At 37.1% G+C, this 24452-nt stretch overlaps 1 protein-coding gene across 6 annotated transcripts in view; it reads left to right on the forward strand.

The window, feature by feature from the left end:
* Nucleotides 1-24452, forward strand: part of Dock4 (dedicator of cytokinesis 4) — a 417461-nt gene that overhangs the window by 221255 nt on the left and 171754 nt on the right. For all 6 annotated transcript variants that reach the window (XM_048339770.1, XM_048339775.1, XM_048339771.1 and 3 more), the window contains exons 9-12: nucleotides 13324-13405; nucleotides 14333-14393; nucleotides 19284-19416; nucleotides 23043-23131. In XM_048339770.1, coding sequence (XP_048195727.1) covers nucleotides 13324-13405; nucleotides 14333-14393; nucleotides 19284-19416; nucleotides 23043-23131 — 365 coding nt within the window. The remainder of the gene's footprint in view (nucleotides 1-13323; nucleotides 13406-14332; nucleotides 14394-19283; nucleotides 19417-23042; nucleotides 23132-24452) is intronic.

Below are 24452 nucleotides of genomic sequence, written 5' to 3' on the forward strand. Positions count from 1 at the left end.
GAAAGGCACCCCTGCTTTCCACCCTCCCTCTTCTCTGTCCCTTGATTGTTCAGGCAGGTGCATGAGAACTGGGTATGTGGTCACTTCATAGTTAGATTTCTGGTGTATACTCCCTTTTTGGTCACACTTGTTTGTCATTTTTAAAATATTTCTTTGATGGTATTGGGATTTCCTAAATGGGAGAGATTTTAAAGACATCAGTCTGGAAACAGGATGTAAATGATTACAAACCTAGCAAAGGAATGTTTTTTTGTGCCTAGAATATCCAGGGTGTTGCTCTGTAGCATTTAAAAACTACAAGGCTTGCTGACTATAAGTTGCTCAGGCCTGTAATCCTACCTACTCAGGAGGCTGAGAGCTGAGGAGGGTAGTTCCAAGTCAGCCTGGGCAGGAAAGTCCTTAAGAGTCCTTGGATGCTCATTGCCAATTAACAACCCAAAAGAAGTGTGGCTCAAGTGGTAGAGTACCAGCCTTAGGCAAAAAAAAGCCAAAGGAGTATGTGAGGCCCCGGGTTCAAACCCCAGTACTAGCATACATGCACACATGCACAACACACACACACCTATCCACCCATGCCCCACCCCCCAGGAACTATACAAAGCTAATCAGTATTTTTTAAATTGTGGATTATATAATTGTAATACTAAGTGATTATAATTAAAGTGTAGATCATTCAGTAGGTGAATGGTTTCAGAACTGACTTTTTTCCTCTTTATCTCTAAGCACTTATTCAGGCAACTTGTCACTGTGTATTTAATGGAAGGTTTTATAAGGTTTCTAGAAAAATCATTTACTCCATTCTTGTGTTTTAAAAGATGACCAGATTAGTGTTCTTGTTAGGATTCTAGACATCTCTGCCCTTCTTCACATCTCTCCCATGGTTGTTACCTCTAGGGAATTCAGAATACATTTTCCAAGATAAGCTATCATCACACATAACAATTATTTCACAAGGACTTTGGTATTCAGTGGCATTTATATTGTAGGGCAATTCTACATTGACAAAGGAATTATTAATGATGTGATTATATTCTCTCAAAAATTTTTATGTTCCGAGCACTAGATGGTATTTATAGTATGGGATGGGGTTGATAGAGTTAAAGGAAGTTGTTAAGTCCTGCCTTGCAGTTGAAGAGAATCCTTAAGAGATCAAGCCATTAGTATCTTAATCATTGCCATCATCCTTCCACACCAGGGGAGAAGTGCTTCTTAATAAGACAGAGTTCAGGGTGTTGAGTGCTTCAGAAAGGTGTAAGAGTTGTTTCTTGGAATACTGTGTTAATCAGAGCTCTGCTCTCAGAGAAATCTCTAGGGAGCTATCATTTGCAAACACTGTCATGCTAAAAAGTACACTAAAAATGTCAGATAAATACCTGTCATGTCCCTGAAGTATTGCCATCTAGCAATTTCAGCCTAAAAGTTAAAGCATTTTCTTTGTATTCCAATTAATCATTACAAATTTCATAACATTCCTCAGTAAAATTCCTCCCTCCCTCCTTTCCTCCCTTCCTCCTTCCCTTCCTTCCACAGCAATTTGTCTCTTGTACTTAATAAACTATTTTAGAAGGTATTCAAGAAGCTCATTTACTACAAGCAAGCAAGCAAGCAGTTGTTCCCTTCCTGGGGCCAGAAACTCATCTGGGAGAAACGTAATTGAAGAAAACAAAGGGATAAACTTCCTGCCCTCACAGATCTACCATTCTACATATAGTCATAATGTTAAAAAAAAAAAATCTAAGGCAGCGTTTCTGTACCATTCTTTTATATTATCCAATATGCAATATCTATTTTACCATTGTATTTCTCTTATCTAAAACAGTGATTCCTAGAATTTTAATTGGTTAGATTAAGATTCATTGTCACTTTCCTTTTTAAACTTAACTGAACAGCAGGTCTCAACCAAAATCCTTTGTCTCTTCTCTTATACATTAGTATAAAGACATTAGCATATATGCATTAGTACAAAGGCTATGCACCTCCTCTTTTTAAAAGCACATTACTTTTAAAAAGTATCGATATTTGCATCTTTAAGTAGTTGTACAAAGGAGTTGCCTTTTAATAAGTCAGCTTATAAATATGATATACTGTTTGTATGTTTATCCATGTCATCCTTTTCAACTTTCTTACACATCTTTCCCTTACCCACCTCTTCCCTTCTTACTGTTCTTTTTTTTTTTTTTTTTTTTTTTTGGCCAGTCCTGGGCCTTGGACTCAGGGCCTGAGCACTGTCCCTGGCTTCTTCCCGCTCAAGGCTAGCACTCTGCCACTTGAGCCATAGCGCCGCTTCTGGCCGTTTTCTGTATATGTGGTGCTGGGGAATCGAACCTAGGGCCTCGTGTATCCGAGGCAGGCACTCTTGCCACTAGGCTATATCCCCAGCCCCCCTTCTTACTGTTCTTAATTTGTAGGATATACACTAGATTCTTGACTGTCTTCTATCTCTCTTTTCTTCATTTACCTATTCCATTCCCTTTTACCCCTCCCAATCCCTTTAGAATTTTATTGTGTTGAACTTTGATTTTGCCTTTTTGAAGAATTATACTACTTTAATTCTCCCTTGAATTTACTGTATTTCAGTTAATACATTTGTATATACCTGCCTACCACCCAATGTATGTACTTGTAAGTTTACAAGCTAAATATAGCTTTCTCATATAAGAAAAAGACATGCATTCTTTGTCTCTCTGGGACTGACATGCATCACTTAAGATAATTTTTAAAGCTATAATGAATAACATACCTGTCAGTAAGCTGTTGTGTCTCAATAAGCTGTTGAAAGGGAAACTTGATTTTAGTTTCCTTAAAAAGAATATACTTTTAGGATCATAAATGAATGAAAGATTTATTATATTTTCAAGGCTTGAATTACATGGGTTCTTATTACTTACTTTTTTTTTTTTAAGGCTTTTTTAGCCTCTTTTAAAAATTGAATACTTCAGCACTGAGCTTTGGTTAACATTTCTTGTTAAATGCTCTCCTAACAAAGAAGCATCATTGGAGAAGTAGAAATAATTACCCTATGTGGATCAGAGTGATTCCTCCCTCATGAAATGTGAAAGACGTGGTTTTACCATGTTTAACTCCTGAGGAACCCCAGAATAGTAAACATAAGTCACTGCCTACATAGCACCTTTCTTGTTTCATGGTCCTGCTTCTGTTGACCTGGATCCTAACAATGCCTTCTGGGTCTTTCTCTGACACAGGCATTTTCCAATTAAATCCTAATGAGTTCCCTAGAGATAGATAGAAGCAAATATTTTTCCAAGTCATTTTTTGTTCTACAATATTCCTCTTCTAAAGATTTTACTTGAAGTGAAATTTGGGAGTTTTTTAGGGTCCCAAGTCATGTGAACTTAAGAGTCATTTCTATTTTTTTAACTCAATAACCATTCATAATCCTTTATTTAATTCACTAGTCAATTTACTCCATTAATATTGCTAGCAACATAAAATAGTAGATTATGTGAACATTATTTATTTATTATTTTAAAGACAGTTATGTTCCTTTTTTTCATTGAATTTTATCTTCCTAAAATGTTTTGGATACCTTTATTGCAGAGAAAAATAATATGAAGTAATTCTGGATTATTCTGAATAGTAATAATCACTTTGATACCCAAAATTGAAAATATATGGGCTGTAAAGAATTCTTTTCATAAGCCAGAGACAGTGCTCAGGCCCTGAGTCCAAGCTCCAGGACTGGCAAAAAAAAAAAAAAAAAAAAAAAAAATTCCATTCTATCCTGCTCTAGTAATTCATGATCTCCTGGTAGGACTTGAGCTTACTACACTCATGAGAATGTTGTGTGTTTGCCAGTTAAGCGCCCCTGGTCTCTTTTATTTACCACTGATTGTTCGTTCTCTTTGAATATGATTGGGATAGCATCCTTTCATCTTTTTTCATCCATAATGAGCAACAAGGCAAGACCCACTGCCACTGCAGAGCTGCTAGCACACCTTCCACCCACTCTCTCCACAGTGTCTTGCCTGCTTGGAGGTAGCACTAGCTGCTGGAGTATTACTTCAGCAATTTATAGTGCTGCTCAAGCTTTTCCTTTTCCTCCTGTTCTTTGCTATTCATTTAAGAAAGAACACAGTTACAGCTCTGTATACTGTGTTGTGAAGGACATTTTTTTCCACACAAACCCACATAGGTTATTCTTTGGAACAGATCCCTGTAACAAAAGACAAATTAACAAGAGAAAAGCATGTTTACTCATGTTAATAAGCTTCATAAGAATATTTCATATCTACATAGGAATTACCCAGGGAGTGAGCAGTTCCCAAATAAGTGGTTTTGAATTTCAACTTGCATAGCATCTTCAACAAAGAACAGTGAATTTTTAGAGTGACAAAATGAAAGGGGCCTTGAGCCTGTAGGGACCAGCAGTTTATGGTGAAAATTAGTTAGTAAAGTTTATTAGTGTCTGGTGCCATCTCTAAGCTTATTAAGAGCCTAAAGTAGACTTCCTTGGTTAATATACCATCCTCCCTGGTAGAAGAGTTATGTTGGATACCTTTAGCTTTTGTAAATCTGTGTCTTGCTTCTAGACAATAAGAGGGAGAACAGAGAAATTTTCTACATCTGCTTCTTCTCAATTATCTTTTAGCTCAGCAATTCCTTATGCCAAGTATGTGTATTTTGATGTACTAGTCTCATACAACAGATTGTTGAAACACCTTGTACTTTGTCAATCAGAAAGCATTGGAAAAAATGTGGGAGAAACAATGAAAAAGAAGCCATTGAGATCAACTTACAAATGTATTTGCTTGCCTTCTAGCTAGAAGCTATAGAGTCGCATTCTCTTTCCTTTTCTCATTTTATTCTCCATCTTAATTGCTCCTTCTGCTTTCTCCTGACTTCATGCCTCCTCAGTGTAGAATAGGTATTCATTGTTATCCTCAAGACAAATTACTGTGTAGAAGTTTAGCTTCACTTTACTGATAAATTAGTATGCCTGAGTATCAAGATCTTCCAGTTCTGTTGGTTTTCTAATTCATTTATGGGAATTTGACCATCTCAGTATTTTCTCTTTTGTTATAGCTAATTTTAGAGACTATAAATCAATTCCAATAATTTCACTGTCAAAATTATTTTAAAACATTCTTGGTAATATTTATAGATTAATTAATTTCCTAATCTTTGACAGCACATGTCTCAAACCAAGATATTACCCCTGCATGTATTTTGGATAAGAATCATATGCATTAAATCCCTAGATGGCTTAGCTTCTGATGTAAGATGGTTTGCAGGATAATACACATGAACTCATACAGGGAAATGCAAAAATCTCTATAGAAATATAAAATAAATCTTTGAACTATAAAACCATGTATCATATATAATACCAAAATCTTAGACATGAGCCCTTGGTATCTTGTAGAGCTCTTTAAAGGCTACAGATTGTAATGGGAACATCCTACTGGGAAAGCCACTTGCTGTTATTCCTCAGAAGGCTGGAAGGGCTCTCCTGGAGCTGCCCTGGAGGCTGCTCAGGCCCCATATAAGGCCTTTGCAACAGAAGGCTGCTCACTTGAGAAGTGTAAGACAGAAGCATCCTGCTGACAAACAGAAGAGCTGCCATTAGGCTCTTCTAATCCTTACTGTATTTTCCTATGGTAAATACATCTCCATTATGAACATTTGTATCAAACTGTGTGATTGCAACACACTCTTCTTTATCAGTACATCAGTTTCATAGATGGACTGAGCAAGTGACCACAGGCACAAACTTTATAAGCACAGATAGATGGCCTTATGTATTTTTTCCTTTTGGCTTCAGGCATTTCATAGTTAACTGTTTTTATATGTTATTGAAATTCCACAGTAAAAGCCCATGATTCATTGATTTAATCAATCTCACTTTTTCATCCATTTCTGATGTACTCTGTTCTTTAAAGGAAGGATTGCATTGTGATTAAGAGTCAAGACTGTTGAGTTGGGCTCTAGATATTAATGTCTTGACTTCATTGTTGATTAACCATATTAGTTTGGTCAACTTACTGAATATTTCTAGCCCCAGATGTGTCAAATTGAGTGATAATAATTTTTACCTAATAGAGAAGATTTATGGAAAGTTTAAATCATAGTCTAGTACAGGCTTCATTTTTTTCCTCAAGGGCCATGCTAGGGATACTTATTTACATATTTATTTCATTACCTTGGTTTCCTCTAATCCTTATTGGAAAAAGGTAGGTTGTATGTAATAAATGGTTATGATTTGTTACTCTTTTTTTTGTATGTACATGTGTCCAGGTCCTAGGCTTGAACTCAGAGCCTGGGTGCTGTCCCTGAGCTTCTTTTGCTGAGGGCTAGCACTCTGCTATTTGAGCCACAGTACCACTTCCAGCCTTTTCTGTGTAGTTTATTGGAGATAAGACTCTTATGGACTTTCCTGCCCGGGTTTGCTTTGTACCACAATCCTCAGATGTCAGCCTCCAGAATAGCTAGGATTACAGATGTTATCTCCCAGCATTTGGCTAATTCTTCCCTTTTTTTAATTTTATTTTATTTTTATTGTAAAGATGGTATACTGAGAGGGGCTGTAGTTATGTAAGTAAGGTAATGAGTACTTTTTTTTTTTTTGATCTGTTGTGGGGCTTGAACTCTAGGCCTGGGTGCTGTCCCTGAGCTCTTCAACTCAAGGCTAGCACTATACAACTTACTCAACAGTGCCATTTCCCCTTTACTGGTTGTTAATTGGAGATAAGACCCTCAGGGACTTTCCTGCTCAGGCTGGTTTTGAACCTCGATCTTGAAATCTCAGCCTTCTGAGTAGCTAGGATTGTACACATGAGACACTGGTGCCCAGAATGAGTACATTTCTTGGTGAACATTGTTACCCCCTTCCTCATTTTTCTCCGATTTTCCCTCCCCTTCACTGTCCTCCCTCAAATTGTAAAGTTCGTTTCCAACATAATGTCTTGTGAGTATCACGGTTGCATTAGTTCAGTCTTTGTCCTTTGTCTCACCATTTTGTTATTCCCCTTCTCTTCCCCAAATCAGATAAATATATATACAAAGATACCAAAATAAAAAACAGTGACAACAGAGAATAAACCAAAGCGGGAAGAAAAACCTGAAAGAAAAAAAGAAATTAACTTCACACAGTACATTAAAATATCCTCTTGTTTCCATATCTTGGAATTCATTTTGATTAGTATCATTTTTATGATTATATGTATGTAGTTATTGCGCTATTGTGATCCTCTATAGGACTATCCTACATATATACATATTTATTCTTTATGAAGAAAATATTGGCTCAAAGTTATGGAAATGAGGTTTGGGGTATGTGTTTGTGTGTGCGTGTGTGTGTGTGTGTGTGCACGTGCATGCGCTCAAGCCCGAGCGTGCTGTTCACAGTTATGTCTTTTCCTGTGTTTTTTTCCCCCTTTGGTTTATCCCTGTTGTCACTGATTTTTATTTCAGTACCATTTGTCTTATATATAAATTTATCTGATTTGGGGATGGGAAGGAGATACACAGAATTGGTGAGACAAAGGACAAAGGCTAAAGCAATGCAATAGTGATATTCAAAAGGCACTTTGTTGGAAATGAATTTCACAACTTGGGGAATGGGTGGAAGAGAATCCAGGGGATGGTAAAGGAGGTGGGGGGGGGGCGGTTAACAATGTTTGACAAGGATTGTACTCATTTCCTTACTTAGGTAATGTAATCCCTCTGTCTATCACCTTTGCAATAAAAAGAAAGTATTGGCTTAGAGTATCATGTTTTACAATGGCTCTCACACAGAATTTAGGCAGACACTAAATTTCTCCTGTAGTGACATTTCCTCTGTAATTTTATATAAGGGAGCCAAATAATAATTTTCCTCTGCTGGATCTCGTTTGCTTACTCTCTGAAAAGGAGATGGTATTACAAAATATCACTATAGATTTTGCTATTAATATATGTAATATAATATAATAAAGATATGACATGTGTATAGGAATAGAGTTAAGTGGTATGATCTAGGATTCAGAACTATTTGGGTAAATCTAATATCTGGTGGTAAGGAACCACTGATTGAAATCTGTCTTTGTAGTATTTGAAGGGAGAGAATATCTAGAGGAGATTAATGCTTTCTAGTTGTTTGAATGCTATTTTTTTCTTACTACATTGTATTCCTTTATTCCTATCAAGGAATACCAAGTCATTGGCCAGAAGTTTTAGATAGCATGTTACAAGCATATACTCTAGTTGCTCACAATGTAATAGGAAGCAAACATAAACTTTTACTTTCTAAGATTAGTAAAACAGTTGTAACTGGTGTAATGGAGGTAAGAGACATCTTATAATAATACTTTTTAAGTTACAGTATCAGACTTCCTAATGAGACTTACAAGAGGACTTAAGAAAGAGTGTCAGAAGTATGCTTGCATATGACCACAAGCTTGTTCAGAGAATTTCAGAAGGTGTGCTAGAATGAAATAAGAAAAACTTGTTCAAATCTTCTCCTGGCCCTGAAATCATATTCTATGGTATTCTCATACTATGAGTACAAGTAGGTAATTATAGTTCAAAGATTATGAAGTACATTCTTACAGGCCTTTTTATCTTCTAAACCCATTTGCCGACTAAATAGTTACTATATCATTGAAAATGAAGAGAGATTGATTGGGTTTGTATAACAACAATGTGTCACCAAATGAATAAAAAATGTTCTTAATTGGCCATGAAGATTTTCTCTTAAAAGAAGTCTGGTTTTTAATCAATTTTACTGGCTTACTTCTCCATGGTACCCATTTTGTTCTATTTTTATTTTTCCCCTTAAGGCATGCTTAAGCTAAGGGACATGTCACTGGCTCAGTACATATTGATATTCTGAAACAGGATATGATATAGTATAGTCCTTGCATAATCAAGATTCTGTCTAGACTAGTGAAATGAAAACAGTGACAGAGCAAAAATGATCTGTTTTCTGAACTAGGGTGCTTTAGAAAACATTTTACCAGTATATTAATGAAACCTACAGACACAGAATCATATTTTATAATAGTATTAAAGTTGAAGTTTTAATATCTAAAATGTCTGCTTGGCATTTGTATTTTCATTTCATTGGTATTCACCATTTCAGACTGGCATGGCATTAGATAATGTAGAATTTACTCAAATGATCCAGGAGGGATAAAAAGGAACCTCACCCAGAAGTAGGAATAGACAGCAGGGCATGATGTCCTTTGAGGAGAGGGCAAAATGCTCACATTGCTTATGTTTGTGGCCATAATTCAATTAATAAATCTTTTAAGTGACTGGTGACTAAGAAGCAAAACAAAACTTGCCTTAACCCTGAATCATTTTGAGTAAGTAACATTGACTCAAATCTTTCTGGAGTTTTGCCCTCCTTTAGTAGAATAATTTATTTTCCAAGTCATGCTTCCATTGAAAAAATTACCAGAGAACAGTTCAGTTAAGGATTGCTTTGGAGCCTGCTAAATCAAGATTTGTATGTCTTTTATTTCTCTTAGCCCAAAAGAGGTATGAAGAAAGTGAGCTTGAATTCTTGGCAACTATGCCAGACTAAGCCTTGTGGATGAGCAACACTTCCCATAACCTCCAATATTATGGAACAATTACTCATCATAGAGCAGAAAATGATGTACCAATAACATTTAAATGAGGAACAAAGGTTTTTCAGTTAACACCTGGGATAAAATCCTTACTCTTGATAAAATCCTTACTAGCTCTGTGATCTTTGACAAAAAAACACTATTCTTGTTTCTCTACTACATGGCTATTACAATTGTATCTACTTCCTAAAGACATCACAAGTAATAGGAGTTAATCCATCCAGGAAGACGTTATAAGAGCCTTTTAAATGGTGAAGTCTCAAAAAAAAATCCTAGTATTGGGGCTGTTTTAAAGTATAAATACTTTATTCCAGTATGGGTTTTTATTGATTTTATTGTATATTTTTGAAATAACAGTGAATTTTCTTTCACTCTGAAAGAGATTATGATCTTTTTAAAAAAAATTATAGTACTAATTATTACCAATGAGGGAAACGATAAGAGTGTTTCTTTGGGTCTGGCTCACTTCACTTAGAATAATTTTTCCAAGTCCTTCCATTTCCTTACAAATGGACAATGTCATTCTTTCTAATAGAGGCATAGAATGTATGACATTTTCTTGATCCATTCATCTACTGAGGGACATTTGTTTTGGTTCCATATTTTAACAATGGCAAATTGTGTTGCGATGAGCATAGTTGTGCTGGTGGCTTTAGTGTGGTCTTGCTTGTAATCTTTTGGGTAGATGCCCAAAAGTGGGGCTGCTGGGTCGTAGGGGAGTTCTACGTTTAGCCTTCTGAGGAAGCTCCATACTGCTTTCCAGAGCAGTTAAACAAGTTTACATTCCCACCAACAGTGTAGTAGGAGTTCCCTTTTGGCCACATCCTCTCCAGCATCTGTTATTATTAATTTTCTTGATAAAGGACATTTCTTACTGGGTTGAGGTGGAATCTCAATGTTGTTTTGATTTGCATTTCTATTATGGCCAATGATGTTGAGCACTTCTTCATGTGTCTCTTGACCATTCTCATTTCCTCTTCAGAGAAGAGGAAAGGTCTTTAGCTCATTTATTAAGGGGGTAGCTGTTTAGGACAATCCTAGCAGAAGACATAGCTCAATAGCTATGTGCACATGAACACATAAGATGATGCTAAGTGAAATGAACTCCAAGTTATAGAATTAAGTGGTTTGCCATTGTCCTTGTTTTCAATGTGCCATCTGAAATGATGCCACTTTCTTTTGTCTTTCTTCCTCAGGGTTTTACCCCTGATGTCACTGTTATACCCTGAATATTGTATATATGTTTATTGGAAGTAGGGAAGGGAAGGGGAACATCAAAATGGATAGACAAAGAGTAAAAGGCAAACCAATCCAACAGCAATACTTACAAAACTATATGATGTAATCCAACTGTACACCTCATGGGAGGGGGTCGGTAACGGGAAGGGGGTAGAAGGGAGAAAAATGAGGGAGGAGGTAACAAGTTTGATAAGAAATGTACATACTGCCTTACATATGAAACTGTAACTCCTTTGTATGTCATTTTGACAATAAATTAATTTAAAAATTATAGTAAATGACAATTAGAAGAAGCTGTTTAATTCTGTATTCTTGACTGTATCTGTCATTCCTAGGCTCCATTTCAGAATACTATTGTAGAGGAATTTTTGTCTTAGTTGAGAATCCTTACAGCAATTTATATTCTCCCCTTATCATCCACCTGTTATGTGACAAAAAGCTTGGATAATAGGAATGGAAATGGCCCCATAGAAATGTATATTGGTTACCCTTTCTCATATGAGAGGTCAGGAATAGGCATAATATTAAGGGGGAAAAAGATGAGGTTTAGGTAGCAATTGAATCTGTTAAATATACCCATCTAGACTTAGATCATTCAAATGAATAAATGTATTCCAAAAACAGTTGTAAATTTAAATACATGTTTCCTTGGAGATCTGTTTATGGGTCTTATTTTACATCTTGAATGACAGAGCCATTATTTAAATCAAGGATCTAGTGATAAATATAACATAGAGACTTGGTAGGTTCTGAGCCTTTTATTAATGTTTTTCACTCCATTTTCCTGCTTGTTCCCTAGATAGAAGCTGCACTGACAATGGCCATTCCATGAGATAATTTCACATTCATTGGACATTGGTTTCTGTGTTCTCTGCCTGCAGCAGCCAGCTATTTGATTCTGCCCTAGGCACCAATGATATTGAAATTCAGTGAGGATTTGAAACTTGTGGTTGTGGGTAGATTCATTTTTCTTGGATTTCTAGCTAATTTTACCTTTTTGAATATATGCAAATAATTTCAGGCATTTTACCTCATATTTAAATGGCATCACTAATATCTGTGACCTCTAAATAATACCTGGTCAGCATCATATATGTGGAGATTTTGAGATCTGTTCATGTATAGACAAAAAAAAATAAATCAGGGGCTGGGGATATGGCCTAGTGGCAAGAGTGCTTGCCTCGTATACATGAGCCCCTGGGTTCAATTTCCCAGCACCACATATACAGAAAACGGCCAGAAGTGACGCTGTGGCTCAAGTGGCAGAGTGGCTCAAGTGGCAGAGTGCTAGCCTTGAGCAAAAAAGAAGCCAGGGACAGTGCTCAGGCCCTGAGTCCAAGCCCCAGGACTGGCCAAAAAAAAAAAAAAAAATCAGATTTTATCCTTGGAACTTGTTGGGGTCCATCTTTCTCGCCTTGATGGAAGGGGCTTGATGCACCTCCCCCAGCCCTGGGGAATGCGGCCCTGCTACCCCCTCTGGATTGGAATCCAGAGAAACCGGTTGGACCAACCGGTTGCCAGCCAGCCCGGTGCCTACCAACCCCGCCCTGGCTCGGTGAGCTCAGAGTGACGCTAGCCCTTGGGGGTCAGGTGACAGCTCTTGGCCTATCGGAATCCTGGCCAACCCCCTTCCTTCGGAATCATCTCCCCTTGTCCTTCTCTCAATAAAGTTAGTTCGCTCTCAGAAGCCAACTCCGTGGTCTATGTACTCTAGCTCCCAGGGAAGGATAGCGGCCACATTACCACGTACGTCACACGCACGCCAGGCCGGACGGAACCCCCACGTCTCACTCTAATTTACCTGCTGGTCGGGAGTTGGGGGAGAGGACGTTACGGAGGGCAGGAAGAGGGAAGAAAGAGTCCGAGCCCGGAGGGGCAAGAAAAAACCCCAACAGAACTAAAGTTGGTACTTAGATTATAGACCTAGATAACTATGAAATATAAAAGCATTTGTTGGGCTGGGAATATGGCCTAGTGGCGAGAGTGCTTGCCTCGTATACATGAAGCCCTGGGTTCTGTTCCCCAGAACCACATATATAGATAGATAAATGGCAAGAAGTGGCACTGTGGCTCAAGTGGCAGAGTGCTAGCCTTGAGCAAAAAGAGAAGCCAGGGACAGTGTTCAGGCCCTGAGTCCAAGCCCCAGGACTGACAAAAAAAAAAAAAAAAAGCATTTGTTATTTTTTATTAAGGAAGATGGGACAAATCATGCAAATCTTAGGTCATTTTGTGCATTATTTTCTGCTTTGGGGATAAATAGCAATGGCATTACATGAGATGGAAACCTAACCTGTTCCTTTAAGGCTTAATTTTTGGCAATTGTGCAGTTTCTGCTTTATCAGTCTTCTCAGAAGTGAAGCAGTTCGTTATTGTCTTCCATAACGTCTTAATTCACAGAAGCAGTTTTGATGTTACATAAAGGACCTAACAATTAGAGCAGAGATAAATGTTAAATATTTTCAATATTTTAGTATTAACTTTGTTTAATGTTAAACTGTTTTTTCTCTTACAGTGAGAGATTTTTCTTGAGACTGAATAGAAATGGGCTTCCCAAAGCCCCAGATAAACCAGAACGCCATTGCTCTCTCTTTCTGGTAAGTGTGTCTTCTTTCACCCATGAAATGTATTCTTCAAAGTTTGCTTGTTGGTATTAATTGTGAAAGAGCATAGCGAATTTGCTTGAACTTTGCAAATAAATACATCAGTAACCAGAATTCCACGTGATTCTAATCATGATTACCTTTGCTTTCTTTATTATATCATTGACCCTGCTTCATACAGTATATCCATTAGAGTATTGCTAATCTTTATTATACCATTACCACACTAAGCCTGTTAGTGATAAAGCCTAGCATGCTACTAAGTCTCTACAATCTGTTTCATAGATGTTCAAAAAGTGGGGGAATGGTTTTTCTTTTCAGTATTAATGACCTAATGTTGGTGACTCTGGAATTTTAGTCCCTAGACTCGAGCTTCCTGGGGCCCATCATGCCATATAGAGAGTAGCAAAAATGAGCAGGAAAGGGAGGTTTACCTGCTTTCAACCCATCTCCCAGAGTATAGATAGGAGCCTTGGGTTTAAACAGGAAAATAATTTTGACCATGGGATGAAACATATGTAGAATTCAACAGTCCTAGTATGGATGTGGGACTGGTTTTCCTGAGGACAGTTTCTTTTGCCCATCTTTGTAAAAATGTTTAGTCCTGTTCTTCCTGAATTCCAACATGGCTGCAAGGTGAATGAATCAAGAGCAAAGGTGGATACAAAAACGGGGGCACGGATGCCAAGCTGTGCTGTCTTTTAATTTCTAGGTCCAAGTAAAGAGCCAGTAAAGGCAGTTTAAGTACCTGTTAAATGACCTTACTGATATTTTTAGAACAGGATTTGAATCATGTGCTTCCTTACAAATGTCTATGCTTATCTTTGTCTTTTTTCTTTTTGTGAAGGTAAAGCATTGTTCTCTTCAAGCTACTGTGCAGATGATGAATTTTAAAATAATTGGACTTTGTTTTTTTGGTAGGATTTGGGCAGCAGCGAGCTAAGAAAAGACATCTACATAACTGTGCACATTATCCGAATTGGTAGGTACAGCCCTGTGATGAGTAGCTAAAAGGATTCTATGGCACTTTTTGCTATTTGGAGCAAAATTTGAAAAGAAGCACAGAAGTTGAGGATTGTTTTTGAGCCTGCCTGACCTCACCTCAGACTTCCTCATGCAGTTTAAGTAGATTTTAGTCTCTCTCAATGTCAGTTAAGTACTGTGTTGTTTTATTTTGGACCTTCTAAACATATTTGACTCATATTATTTTGGTCTTTAAATTTCAGTAACATAAGATAAACCTTGAAAAACTAAATGTTCTACCAGTTTATCTTCCTAATTGGAGAATACCACAAAGCATTATTACACAGAGATTACAAGATACTGAATACTACATATATATGTGTTATTTTTGACTTATAGAATATCATCAGCTTATTAAAGGGTTTGATAAATCCTATAGAGAAAAATGTACTTCTCCAACTTTTTTGATCAGATTTCCTAAAATTTTATCTGAGCATGAAAATATTTTTACAATGCATAATTTATTTACATATTGCAGAACACATGTAAGTGTTTTACAATGAGCAGAATACATTGGAGCAGAATATATTCCCTCATTTTTTTCTACATAAAATGCCTGTGAAAACAGACCTTTTATAGCAGAGCAGCTACGTAAAATTAGGAATGGCGTAGCCTGAACAGTTTTGTATTAAGGGTACTCAACTGATTTGGGGATTTGGTTGCTGCTTCCTTACTAACTGTACAGGAACTCTTCTGCAGAGTAGTAATAGCTTGCCATACAGTTCTGTAAATTGATCTTTATCTTTCTTGTAGTTGTTTATTTTATACGTACAGTAAGGGAGACCATAAAATGTTAGCATTCCAACATAGATTTTTAAAATTTTCTTTTCATTAAAAATGTATTGTGAAAAGCTGTTTTCATTTTACTTTTTATGTATGGAGGATAGAAATGCTTTATTTAAAAAGTAAACTGTGGGGCTGGGGATATAGCCTAGTGGCAAGAGTGCCTACCTCGGATACACGAGGCCCTAGGTTCGATTCCCCAGCACCACATATACAGAAAACGGCCAGAAGCGGCGCTGTGGCTCAAGTGGCGGAGTGCTAGCCTTGAGCGGGAAGAAGCCAGGGACAGTGCTCAGGCCCGGAGTCCAAGGCCCAGGACTGGCCAAAAAAAAAAAAAAAAGTAAACTGTGGTTTTACTTGTTAGTGTTACAAATAAATATGCAAGAAAAGGATTGGAATGAATCTTTTAAAATGTGGGAAAAGTCAGAAGTTTTTGTTGTCGTATGTTTTTGAGATAAAAACCTCTGATCTCAGGATGACGGCCATCCAGCTTGTTAGGTTATTTTTTATTTCTTTGTTATTGTTGTTTTATTTCAATTTTGTATTAGCAATTGTTACTGTGAAATGTAGTTTTGGATATCTTTATGTAAATATTGCTCAAATATACCTGTAAATGACTATAGCTTATGAAGGAAAATTCAACTACTTTTGGCTTCCCAGGTTTCTAGGTAGTGTCTGTGGGTTTGGAGATTAGAAAGACATGCAGCATAGAATGAGCCCTTTTAGCCCTTGACCTTCACTTGCAGAGATAAAACTGAGGCCAACTCAGTGCTACTAACATCACAAGAGCTGCTTGAAAATGCTTGGCATTTGATTGGTGATCACAACTTTTAGCTAAAGCTACTTCTAATCTTTAAGTCCTCGGAATTAATGCTGTATCCACCCCTAGATGTAGTCAAATACTTTTCTAGAATTACTGCAAAATGCAAACAATAAACAAACATTTACAGCAGCAATATTTTGAGATGTAGGAGAAATGAGATTAAGATAAAACACTTCGTGAAAGGTTAAGACTTGGTTTGACAGCTTCTTTGAAGTGAAATTAAGGAGTGGGAGATTGTTATCTAGTAGGGACAGATACTTCTTGCTTTTTATAGAAAGTCCCTTGTACCAGCTTTACTGGGAAAAAGGCATGGTGACCTCTTTGACTGCTGAAGACAGGAGCAGAAACATTTCTGTTATGGGAGTTGATGCCCAGATTTGGAAAGAAGGTTAATAGTTTTATATCCCCCTGCCCATCTAAGATATAAAGTTCTTTCAACCTCTGTACCCGCCCTTTTAACTTTTAGCTGGATTCTCAATATTGTATCTTCCTACTTCTTCTGCTTAGAACGTTTTCTTAGAAATCACAGCAAAACTATGAATTCTCATTAGAGTTGGGGAGACCAAGACTGGTATGAAATCTTTTTTTTTTTTGGTGTAGTATTTATACCACAATCTTGGTATCCCAAGCTGTCATACCCACAGAGCCAGGGGGGAATGTAAAACTGTATTTGAGGACAGATGAGTAGAGGGGAGCTGGTGCTCAGTGAGGGACAGAGCTTGCTGGAGGCTCCGCTTGGGTGACCATAGCTGCTCACCCCAAGACACGAGTTTTTTTGTGGTTTTTTTTTTTTTTTTAGTGCAGTATTAGAGGAAGAGAGTGTTTCAAAAAGAATGAAAGAAAAAAGAAAGCTGGTATGTATATAATGCTTGTGTAAGCAAGGAATTCAGAGTTGAAAGAATCCTTAGAAATAATCTTTTTCAGTTTTTTTTTTACTGATGAACTTTTCTATCTTAAGTAACTTTGAAATACTGCTCTCAATGAGTGAGTGCATTTATAAAAGTTTAAATGGTGATCTTGATGGAGATTATAGTATATATTTAGTTTTCCTAATGAATTCTATATTAATATTAAAAGAAGAGATAAATTGAAGATGTGTAAATTTAACAAATGGACACACTTTTGTTTTTTCTCTTATACTTTTCTTAAAGATATTTAAATTTTTATTGTAAAGGTGATATGTAGAAGGATGACAGTTCTATAAATCAGGTAATGAGTACATTTCCTTTTGAACAGTGTCACCCTCTTCCTCACTCTTTCCCAGTCCCCCCCCACACACACATAGTTCCCTTTCCCCAAAGTTGTATAGTTCATTTCCAACATAGTGTCTAGTGGGTTTCACTGTGGGATTGGCTCACCCTTTGTCCTACCTTTTCTGTGCTTCCCTTTTCCCTCTCCAAAGAAGAGAAACGAGGATATAGAAGAGAAACAAAGGATATAGAAATAAAAAACAGTGACAAAGGGGAAAAAGAAAGAAAGAAAAAATGGGGGAAAAAGAACCACATTACAATAAGAAAAAATACCTCTTATTTCCATTTCTTGAGCTCATTTTGATAATCCTCTTTTTATAGATCACATGACCATACTATTGAACCTTTGTGATCCTCTCCTAAGAAAATCCTCTTTTGCTCTTACTGTGTGAATGTTCAGACTGCTGTTTAATCATGTCCAGGTGTAATTATTTGTCTTTTACTATCCATTGGGTTAGTTGTGGATTTACAGGCGTACACTCTAATTATTACAAATGAGGGAAACCATGCAGCCTATGTTTCTTTGGGTCTGAATTACTTTGCTTAGTAAATTTTTTTTCCAAGCCTTCCCATATCCATATGAATGGAACAATCATTCTTTCTGATGAAAGCATAGAATTTCATTGTGTATATATGCCACATTTTCCTTATTCATTCATTCACTGATGGGCATCTGAGTTAATTCCATATCTTGGCTATGGTAAACAATGCTGCAATGAGCATAGCTGTGCTGATGGCTTTAGTGTTGCCTGGTTTTGTTTAAACCAGTTTGATAAGTAAAAATATGGTTGGTTGGTTGATCATTGAATTTAAATATGACATTAGAAAATTTTAATTTATAGGCAAAACTTAATATTGAAATGATATAGATTATAATTTGTCCACAGAATATAGCATCATGAGAAAATTGTATTTCAGGTATTATATTTTAGATATATTTCTTATTTCATTAGTCTAAAAAGTAACTGACATCCATTTTTCAATTTTGATTTTAACCATGAAATAACCTGTTTTCAAGGTTCTCTTTGTAAGCATTTCCCTGAAAGTGGCATATTGCAGAAATAGTTTTTCTTTGTTACTGATGAATAAAAAAAGCATATTGCCATCTTTATTGTTTTTTCTATTTAGCATTTTATTTTGGAAGTGCTAAAGACTTCCTGAGGTGATGTAGAGGTTTGCTTAAGTGGAAACAATTTATGGATTTGTTGGTGATCATATGGAGACAAATTTGCATATTTTCTCCCCAATATTAACTTTTTATATTTCAGTTCCAGCATACTTTCCACTCTTGTTCTTCAAAATACCTCACTGAAAATGATAGTAAGATATTACAGTAAGCCGGACATTGGTGGCTCATGCCTATAATTGTAGCTACTGAGGAGGTTGAATCCCGGAGAATTGCATTTGATAGCCATCCGAGGCATAAAAGTAGGAAAAATCCCATCTCCAATTAGCCAATAAAATGCTGCACTGGAGGCATGGCCCAAATGGTAGAATAACAGTTGCAAGGAAGAGAGCCAAACAAGAGCTTCAAGCCTTCCTACTGGCATAATGAAAACATGTGACAAATCACATGTCTTTAATAGACTGAGTTTTAAACTCTCATTCTCAGGAACATACTCACTGATCACATGTACTCATTACTTACATTGTCAGAATCTCCTGTGCTCCTTGTCTTTCTTTTTTTTTTTTTTTGGCAGTACTAGAATTTTGAACTTAGGATATCACACTTGTTAGGCAGGCACTCTTGAGCCACTTTAACAGCTAGCTCTCTCTTGGTTTGGTTATTTTCAAGACAGTCTTTTATGACCAGGTCAGTGTAGTCCTCATATTTGTGCTTTTCCCTGTATTGTTAGGATGACAGGCATGCACTGCCACACCCAGCCACTACGGTTCTCCAGTAGTTTGGGATGACAGGAACATACCACTGCATGTCTCTAAGATGTTTCTAATCAAATATTTCCATATTTCTATTTGCTTTTTAACTGGACAGGTCGAATGGGAGCAGGAGAAAAAAAGAATGCCTGCAGTGTCCAGTATCGGCGACCCTTTGGCTGTGCAGTTCTTAGCATTGCTGACCTGTTAACAGGAGAGACAAAAGATGACCTAGTCCTGAAAGTGTACATGTAAGCAACATTCACATGTGGAGATGCCGGGGGACTGGGAGGGGGGCATTGCTTCATATCAACCTGGTCTGAGTGAATGCTTCTTTATGTGGAGATTGAAGAACAAGGTGAACAAGGTTGAATTTTAGTACTTTTTCAAAGGCCAGTCATCTGTAGATTTGCTAAAAATGAGCCCACATAAGTTAGAGGAAAGAAACTGGCTATGAATATATTCAGTGGCAAAGTACTTGCCTAATGTGTGAAGGGCCCTAGGTTTAATTACTAGTGCTGTATAAAAGAAAAAAATAAAAGGTAGCTGGGCTTAATGGCATATACTTGAAATCCCAGCATTTGGGAGACTAAGGCAGGAACATTACAAGTGTGAAGCCGCCCTGGATGATATATCGAGATCCTGCCTTAATCAATCAGTGAATAAGAAAGCTAAAGAATACAGACAGTATAATGATCAGCAAACCATTGACTGTATAGAATACTACCATTGAATTTATAAGTCTAATACGGCTTAACCCTCTGACAATTAATTTGTACTTCAAAAGTAGAGAGATAATTTTTGTATGAGTAATTAGGAGAGCAAATTAACCCTGTATTCCATGTATCAGTTTGTCTGACCTACTATAACAAGGTAACACAAACAGCATGGCCTGAACAACAGAGCTTTCTTCACAGTTTTGAAGGTTAAAATCTGAGGTCAAGGTGCTTGTTTTCTGTTGGTGCCCTCTGAGGACTATGAGCGAGAATCTGTTTCAAGCCTCTCTCCTAGGTTCTAGTGCTTTTTTGGCAATCTTTGGTGTTCCCTAGTACCTGCCTTCACTATTATGTGGCAGTCTCTCTGTGATATCTCTGTATACAGATTTCACTGTTTGTAGGACACAGTTATGTTGGGTAGAGTCTTACCCCCAATGACCTTGTTCTAAGTTGATTATCTCTGTAAATATCCTTTTCCCAAATAAGGTCACTGTAGGACTTCATCTTTTAGTGCGGATACAGTTTATCCCTTATTGCCAAAAAATAAAAATCACTTGTTTGAATCAACCCACCCTGACTACCTCCCCATGGTTATTAGTGAAAGATGGACAGTACTGTAATGTCATTGGAGCAGACCCTTTAGGGTGTCCACATTCCTGGTTTGAGGACCACACTTCTGGTCTCTTCCATGAGGAAATTTTCTTTCATCTTTTATTCCACAGCTTGTGTAGAAAGATACAATATGCTAATAGTGTTTTCATATGTGATAGTACAACTGGGCCATTGCCTATAGGATACATATTTTAAATTGCTTTGTGACCACGGCTGCAGGGTTTCATGGATTTATTGACTTTCTACCCAGTGGGACCTATGAAAGCACATTTAGTAATTAGTTGACAAAGATTTATCTATAACCAGTGGTTTAGGACTGCAAATGTTGTATGCTTGTTAAGACAGATAAGATCAGTGACCTTCATTTTAAATTTGAACAAACTTATGGAACCTAGCTAGTGTTTGTTGCTCTCACTCTCGCTCTCTTTTTAATTATATGTCATCCTTTATTTTTTAAGGTTTGGATTTGAAATCTACCATGAAATTTTTGTCAAACTCTGCTGGTAGTCATAAATATAATGTATTTAAAATAATGATTTCTCCAGTTATGGGTGGCTCATGCCTATAATTCTAACTACTCAGGAGGCTGAGCTCTGAGGATTGCAGTTTGAAGCCAGCCTTGGCAGAAAAGTACCTGAGACTCTTTATCTTTAGTTAATGAGCAAAAAAAAAACTCAACTGGAAATGGAGGTATGGCTTGAGTAGTGGAGCACCAGGCTTAATTAAGTCATAAAGGCAAGAGGGAAAGCCATCTGTAGCCAGCACGGTTCAAGTGTAGAGCCTGAGGCTCTCAGATTATCAGATTGTTTTTTCACAGCTATTATTTCATACCACAGCTAAGTCATGTGATGATAATGTTATGCGATATTGCTTCTTAAAGAAAACTAAACTTCTTGGCAAACATAACCCCACCATTTCTTGGCATAAGGTTGCCAGGTGTGAGTGAGAATGTGCATCAATCCTGCCACTGGGATAACTGAGGGGCTGACTGTGACATGTAGGACCTGTTATTATACAGCCAGCTGAAGAGGACTATGAATTCCACCTCTGCCTATGGGAGATACTCTCTTGTAAAAATAAATTTTGCTGTTCTTTGTAGTTTTTTATTGTCTTTTTTTTTCCTCTTCAGTAAGGTTCTGGGTAATTCTTCCTAAAGAGAAATGCCTTTATAATGCCAATTCAGGGGCTGGGAATATGGCCTAGTGGGAGAATTCTAGCCTCATGTACATGAAACCCTGGGTTCAATTCCTTAGCACCACATATATAGAAAAAGCTGGAAGTGGCGCTGTGGCTCAAGTGATAGAGTGCTAGCCTTGAGCAAAAAGAAGCCAGGGACAGTGCTCAGGCCCTGAGTTCAAGCCCCAGGAATGGCAAAAAACAAAAAATAGAAAATAAATGCCAATTCAGCTAGTTGTAAAGAGGTTTCCAGAGAATACTAACCAGTCATAACACTCACTATACAATTACAAGGAACTATGAGTTTAGGAAATGCTGTGTATGCTTTAATCCTAGCATTTGGGAAATTGAGGCAGAAGGAAAATCTTAAGTTCAAGGCCAGCTGGGGCTACAAAGTAAAAACCCATCTCAACACAAAGAAAATAATATCAACTCATTAGGAAAATACTAGTCAGAGGGACATTCATCGATCCAATTGTTCAAAGAACTGAAGGGGTGCAGCCCTAGATCAATTAGCTCTAGATCCAGTTCTCAGAAACTCTGATTTTATCTATATCTATATTATTTTACATATTTCACATATTATTTCATATATATTATACACACACACACACATATATATATATATATAAACTAGGTGTATTACACCATGTAATAAAACATAACATGAGCTAGCTAAATAAAGAGGTATCAATGGTTATGGGTATAAGAAGATAGAGCAATGCTATTCTCTCAGACATGGAAAAAATCTGAGTAGTTTTGGGACTGCTTGGTATACCATGCCAGCTTTATGCCAGTGTAAGCTCTATTAATCAATTTCATTTTGCTTTAATTTGTTTCATTTTCATGCTAGCCAGATCTGGCCACATTAAGAAGTCAGAAACTCTAATGCAAACTAATATTTATTGAACATTGAATATATGCAAGACATTATCATGAGACACTTAATGTTCTTTAGTACATTACCAGATATCACAACATACTACAAGGTTCACAGAAAGAGAAAATAATTTTCCCAAAGAACATAAAGATGAGGGTGATGTTCACTTTAGAGCTTTGAACTCTTAGTCCACTGTGCCTTTCATTGTGTACATTGTTCTCTGAGGCCTATTTTCTGTTTTGGGAACCACTTGTGACTGTTTGACCTCAGTCACAAGGTACATGGTCTGGCCTTATCAAGTATGGACATTCCAACTTACCTTGGAGCAGACTTGCTAAAATGTAACAGTTGTTTGTGGTGAATTGTGGGAGACTCCAAGGAGCTTTGGAAAGTACATTGTGGTGGGTCTATCAAAAAGAGCTGGTGTGCTCTTCAGGTCATTGCTTGATCTTATACATCTATTAAAGATAACTGAGTGATAATGTTTTCATAGGTGTAACACAGAGAGTGAATGGAACCAAATCCATGAGAACATCATAAAAAAGCTGAATGCACGCTACAATTTGACTGGCTCCAATGCAGGTGAGTTTGTGTGGCTGGGTGACTTTTTCTCTTTTATTTCAGTCTTTCTCATTTGTCAATGTGACAAGGAAGTGGTCAGTCCTTACTTTTCCCCTTTCTGTCTTCATTTCCTAACTTTTAAAATGCCCACTTAAACATTCTGTATATCCTCTCCTTGTGTTGTGTTCTGCTTGTAGCTCTAACTCTGTATTTAAAAATGCATTCCAGAGCCAGGCACTGGTGGCTCACGCCTGTAATCCTAGCTACTTAGGAGGCTGAGATATGAGTATAAAGGTTCAAAGCCAACCTGGGAAGGAAAGTCCATGAGACTCTTATCTCCAATTAACCACCAGAAAACCAGCAGTGGAACTGTGGCCCAAAGTGGTAGAGTGCTAGCCTTGAGCAAAAGAACTCAGGAACAGCACCCAACAAACCCTGAGTTCAAGCCCATGAACAACAAAAAAAAAACATTCTATTTTGGTTTGAAACAAAGCAGCAGATCTTCCCTTCTACATTGCTACTGGGTCTAGAGAAATAAATGTAAACGGAAAGTTAAAAACTAAGTGCAAGCATGCTTGAGTTTTTGACTGTTGGAATAGATTTGATAAATGGAAATCTGTCAGGAGGATGGAATGAAAACATTTTTGCTTGTCAATAGCTGTCTGTGAGGGGTGACAGCATTGTACTGGATAACAGACATGCAGGTTCACATAGTGAGACCACTAAGACAGTGATGCAGAGTCTGGCATCTTAAAGAAAATGTATGCATACTTCTTCAGAGAGGGGCTGAAATACCATATTCCACTATAAGCTATAGGTGATGTGTGGTGCACACTGTTATAGTATAATGGTAACATATAAAGTACATTATATAATGAAAACACGGAAACATGTATAAAAGTATGTATACTATATGGTGGTATCTTTTAAGTTTAATGGCAAAAAGTTAGTGAATATTCTTTATGTTCTGCCCACTGAAACAGAAGCAAAATAATATGAAATTACATGCTTTAATTGCCATAAAACAACGTCAAATTCAATAAGCTGCTATTTGAATTGGATGCATTGTTTGGAAAGGAGTGATTTTTTTTTGTAGATTCTTTTATTAAAATTGTCTTTAAGTAGTTGTACAAAGGAGTTGCCCTTCCACAAAGCAGTTTATAAATACAATGGATCTTGATCAATGTCATTTCCAGTCTTTCCATTCTCCCCCTCCCAAATCCACATTGTCTCTTGGTTTTCTTAATTTTATAAGATATGCCTTGAGTTTTATGACTTCCCTGAGGGAAGTGATTTTTAAGCACTTTGCCTATAAGTTCTGTGTGTGTGTGTGTGTGTGTGT

Source organism: Perognathus longimembris, chromosome 2, assembly GCF_023159225.1.
Source record: "Perognathus longimembris pacificus isolate PPM17 chromosome 2, ASM2315922v1, whole genome shotgun sequence".
NCBI classification, from domain to species: Eukaryota; Metazoa; Chordata; class Mammalia; order Rodentia; family Heteromyidae; genus Perognathus; species Perognathus longimembris.